The 5,378-nt window shown below is 41.9% G+C and overlaps 1 protein-coding gene across 1 annotated transcript; it reads left to right on the top strand.

Annotated features, from left to right (window-relative positions):
- Positions 1-658: 658 nt before the first annotated feature.
- LOC104511782 (3-ketoacyl-CoA thiolase, mitochondrial-like) lies at positions 659-4,051 on the top strand (the record flags this gene model as incomplete). Its single annotated transcript, XM_010154528.1, has 3 exons — positions 659-827; positions 2,773-2,901; positions 3,935-4,051. Coding segments are annotated over exons 1-3 (252 nt in total), but the record flags the coding sequence as incomplete, so codon positions are not given.
- Between the last annotated feature and the right edge of the window lie 1,327 nt (positions 4,052-5,378).

Below are 5,378 nucleotides of genomic sequence, written 5' to 3'. Positions count from 1 at the left end.
CCACCCCCCGCCCCCCCCCAGCCTGTCCCCATGGCAGAGGGGCTCCAGCCCTCGGAGCATCTCTGTGGCCTCCTCTGGACTCACTCCAACAGCTCCATGTCCTTCTGATGTTGGGGACCCCAGAGCTGGAGGCAGACCTTTTATATGCATGTAAAATCTTTTCTTGTTTTTCTCTTTTTTTCCTTTGTGAAAACTGTTTCAGAGTATAAGCCAAAAGTCTGTGTGTTTTTCTGACATGAGGGGATGGCTTGTTTCTTACAATAACTGTTCCTCATCTGATTATTACACAGGTGTCCACTGTGGGGTTCAGTGGATGTTACTTTCACACTTCCAGTGCACTAACACTCATGTCTGATGTGGTGTGGCAGCCTCCTTTGTTTGCCTGGTATCCAAAGTATCTGGGTTTTTTTCAAACCTCTGTGTGGAAAGGAAATATTTCTGGAATCTTCCAGCTTTTCTTTCTGGCCATTAATTCTGCATACCTTCCCTGCCTAAGGCATTGCTGTATCCTGTATTTATTTCTCTTAAACTGCGTGTGTTCACATTGCCTATGTTTACAGAGCAGCTTGTGAATTTAGGATGTTGTCCAGGAGAGGCTGACTTGCTGATCTTCTGTTTCTTAGATTCTGCACATCTGATCAATTCTTGCTCCTGCTGCAGGTGTGTTCATTGTTGCGGCAAAGCGAACTCCTTTTGGGACCTATGGGGGTTTGCTGAAGGACTTCACAGCCACTGATCTGACAGAACATGCTGCCCGAGCTGCGCTGGCTGCTGGCAAGGTCTCTCCCGAGGTCATTGACAGCGTCGTTGTCGGCAGCGTGATGCAGGTTGGTAGCACGGAAAACTTCACCGGCCACTGATTATTTCAGTCATCCCCTTTGGTATGTGCCTATAGATAGTTACCTCTGCTCTGCAGCCAAGAATAAACCCAAGGGGGTGGAAAGGGAATGGGTAAGTTGCCTATCTAGTGTAGTGTTTCCTTGTCTGTTCGTGTTTAAGGGACATACCCCGTCTGATTTGTGACATTATTGGGAGCAAGGCCTAGCTTTCTTTTTTAGTACCAAAGGTGGTTTAAACTAGGAACACCTGATCTTGTAAAAAATGTGGATTCATTAAATGGCTAGTTACTAATCCGTGGTATGCTTTTCCTATCTTAATGACTCAAGCTGCATAGCTCAGTGATCAGTGAGTTTTCACTAAATTGTATAAATTCCTTATTTTTGTGGCGATTGGAACTGATTTGAATCCATTTCCCTTGAGTTTTCTATTGAATTTTTTTGAGTGAACCTGAGTTTTCTTTGAGCTGGAAGGATACATGCCTGGATTGGCAGAGACATTTGGACAATCATATTTTTTTCTGAAGAGCTTGTGATGTCGACGCTTTTGTATGCAGGACACTGGCACTGCAAAATTGCAGTTATCCACAAAGCTAGATTAGGGTCTTTGAGGCAAGACAGCAAAGAGCCTTTCTGGTTTTGATTTGTTTTGGATTCTGACTTCACCATTAGAAAGGGTAGGCACTCTTATCTTGCCTTGAGTGTCTCAAGGGTGCAGGAGAATCAAATACCCGAGATCTGTCACAATAGGTGGACAAATGTGCAGTAACCATTTTCAGCCAAATGGGTAGCTTTTGATTATTCTGTCTCCTACAGCTACTATCTCAGCTTCTTTTATTCATTTTTTTAGGTTTTGTAAGAACTGTTTGTGGCCTAGGAAAAACTGCATCCACATCTCATGTAATGCTTTCATTACATTTCAATCCCAATAGATTTTCTCTTTTTTTTTTTTTTTTTTTTAGTCCTGGATTCTTTTTAAATATTATTCAAATAAGTTTAAATAACTATGAATATATGAGCATTTTAAACTCCCCTTTTTTCAGCAGAAGTAGCTTGGTTCAATTTTTTTTTCCCCTGAACTTGCACTGGCAAGTAGTATTGTGCAGAGAACCTTGCACTGATAATGCATATTAGCTTAGGGCATGATCCTCAAGAGTGTAAATATTTTCTCTGTTTGGAAGAGATCCATTACAAACCTATAGCAGTGCTGCTACAATTTTCTGTTCTGTACCAGTCCTCGCCATCATCTGCTGACTCAGTAGTTGAGATGCAGAAGCCTAATGGTTTTGGGTTGGAAGGGACCTTAAAGATCATCTAGCTTTAAAGAAGTGGGTTCTGGAGCAAACCGTTCTGTGTATGGCACTTTGCTTCTCAGGTAGGAATGTGAGAGAACCATCTCTGAAAAGCTTTAGAGGAATGAAATTTCATCGTAGAACAGGCCAGTGTTCAATTAGAATGTCACTGTTAGGAAATTTTGCAAAGTGGATGTGACGCAGCAATGGAATCTCTGCATTTTCCACACTGTCTGTTTTTTGGGGGGCCTTTCCCTGCTAGTGTAACAATTTTAATGTACCCTGAAATTATTGCTGCTTGCCAGTCTGGGTTTGGTCGTATGTCAGTCTGGTGTGTATATGCCCTTTTGGAAATAAGGGATAAGTTGCTGACTTCATTCTTAACATCTGTAGTCCCATTTTTAGCCCGATGTCTAGCTTTTATGACACACAGTTTCTTTACAATGCATGTTAAGACATAGGCCCTTTTTGATCATATAGGATGGTGTCTTTTCAAGTGAATCAAGGTGCTTCTTCATAGGATGTGTTGAACATACACTCTCTTCTACCAGTGAAACAGTGACACCCTTCTGACTTTTCATCAAGTCTTTTACTTTCCAGAGAAATTAAATTGTAACAAGGCCTCCTGTGTGTTCTGTCCGCAGAGCTCCGCAGATGCAATTTATATCGCAAGACATGTTGGTTTACGTGTGGGAGTTCCGGTCCCAGTTCCAGCCCTCACTGTCAACAGACTTTGCGGCTCTGGTTTCCAGTCCATTGCCAGCGGATGTCAGGTACCAGGCGCTGTGTTTTGGTATGAGTTGTAACCTTTATCAGTGTCTTTCATTATGTGTCTCTTCCTCTTTTTGGCAAGGAACGATTTGGCAAGGAATGTATTAGTTGTAACCTTTATCAGACTCAGAGTGAGGGAAGAGACAAGTGTGTTTGGGATGAGTCTCAACATGGATTTTTAGCTACCACTGGTAGAGACTTTTCACTGTCCTGGATCATTTTCTGAAGGAATTCAGCCTCCACATGCAATGCAGCTGATGTTTCTGTATTTCTGTGGGACACAGCAAAGCTGCAGCTTCTATTCTGAGCTCCTTAAACGTGCACAAAGTTGATTGGTAACTACAGGAAGTATCTCAGCACATGTCACAACGCATCGATCATGCCAGTCGTTAACTAGTCATCTCAAATGCTTGTCAAGATAATTTCATCTGCTTCCATAACCTTAACTGTCCAACTGAGTGAAACATTTTAAGGAAGCAGAATTTTTGAATGGGTCTGATGGTGTGTTCAGGAGTTAAGGGTTGTATGTTGTGTGTGCTTTGCCAATGATGATTTAATGCATTTCGGGGTTTTTTTTTTTGGCAGCTTACCTGAATAATGTTTTCTAAAATGATATCCCATATTTTTAGAATCCTCAGGTCTAGTTTCAGGCTTTGAGGTTTAATTTGTGTACTTTCTGAGAATACTGGGAGCTCAAATAAAAAAAGCTCATCCATCTGTGAAGCTAACCACACAAGCATGTAGATGCTTAATGGCTTTGTTCCTCCATCCTGTCATATGTGTGCACCCATATTCTCTTCCTCCCTCATTGATGTAATCATTCCTTGCCAAAAAGAGGAAGGAACATGTAATGAAAGACACAGACCCTAATCTTAATGGAAGGCTAAACGCTTCATAAATATACACATGGCTAAGCATGAATTCATTCTCCGTGTGTGGCCTTGTAGGTGAGGAGGGTTTTTTCTAAAACAGTTGTTACGGATTTAGGATTTAGTTTGCTGGTTTTATAACACAGTTCTGTTTTTCACTTAACAGGAAATTTGCCTTAATGACTCAGAAGTTGTTCTCTGTGGTGGAGCTGAAAATATGAGCCAGGCTCCTTATGCAGTTCGAAACATTCGATTTGGAACCCGATTAGGAGCAGAACTCAAGGTCTGGTGCTTTTTTTACCTTTTTTTTTTCCCCTCTGAATAGAGTCATGTTTACAGAGCAACATAACGTATCAGGTCTGTAGACCTATACCCTTGCAAATGAAATTATGGGAGATTAGGTCCAGTTTTAGTTGTTCAAAGCATTTATCCAGTATTGAGACATTATCAAAATGGTAGGTTCAGGCAATTTTGTTAAGCACGCCAGTTTTTCTAGCTTTTCCAAAACTATATTTGAATTCCTGTTTCGTGCTAAACATATCAGTGAACTATTAAACACAAAACTTAATTGACTTGGTATGTCCCGTCAAAGTGCAGTTTATAATATAAAAACTTGTCAGAGGCTGTGAAATAGAGGCATGCACAGTTTATGTAAAGCTAGGAAGGCTGGCAGTGGACAGATAGGCTGGTAAGGAACATGTAAACCCCCAAGCTGTAAGCATCTCTCAATTTTAAAAATGGAAACTTGAAGTTAAATCCATTGAGAGGTAAGTTATTTTTATATTTTCTTCTGAAGATAAATCCTTAGTGCATACTGTGGGAAATTTGCAGCAGGATCCAGTTCTGCTCTGATAATTATCATTTACTCAGTGGGTCATCACCAACATCAACGTGCTAAATGGGAATATTTCAGTGTCCCAGCCCTTTGTTTTTTCTATGCTGTTTTTCCATTATGAAGGTGTTGAGTATGAACTATTCTTGACTGTCTTCTGTGAGTCTTGTATAGCTCTGTGTCTAAGCCTCAGTTCCTACAGAGAACACCTTCACAAGGTCGCTGATACACTGAGTCTCCGTAGGTGCCACTGGTCTTACGATGAAGATAATTTAATTATACAGTTGCAGGTGAATGAGTGATTGATCTTGCAGAACTTTGCTGGTGACAGAGGCATGACAAAACCCATCTGGACTGACTGGGCTTGCCTTTATCAGGTTAAGTGAAGTGAGACTTGGGTATGTCATGAAGCAGATCCTCCTGGAAACCATGGTGAGGGACATGGAGAATGAGGAGGGGATTGGTGACAGGCAATATGGCGTCACCAAGGGCAGATCCTGCCTGACAAATATGGTGGCTTCTACGATGGGGTCACGGCCTTGGTGGGTAAACGACGGGCAACTGATGTCATCTGCCTGGGATTGTGCAAAGCGTTCAACACTGTCCCACACAACATCCTTGTCTCTACATTGGAGAGGCACGGATTTGATGGATGGTGGATAAGGAACTGGCTCGGTTGATAAGGAACTGGCTGAATGGTCGTAGTCAGAGAGTAGTGGTCAACGGCTCCATGTCTGAGTCGAGAGCAGTAACGAGCAGAGTTCCTCAGGGGTTGGGA

The sequence above is a fragment of the Eurypyga helias genome, unplaced genomic scaffold (assembly GCF_000690775.1).
Source record: "Eurypyga helias isolate BGI_N326 unplaced genomic scaffold, ASM69077v1 scaffold23310, whole genome shotgun sequence".
Classification (NCBI taxonomy): domain Eukaryota; kingdom Metazoa; phylum Chordata; class Aves; order Eurypygiformes; family Eurypygidae; genus Eurypyga; species Eurypyga helias.
This window is presented reverse-complemented; position numbering and strand designations above follow the sequence as displayed.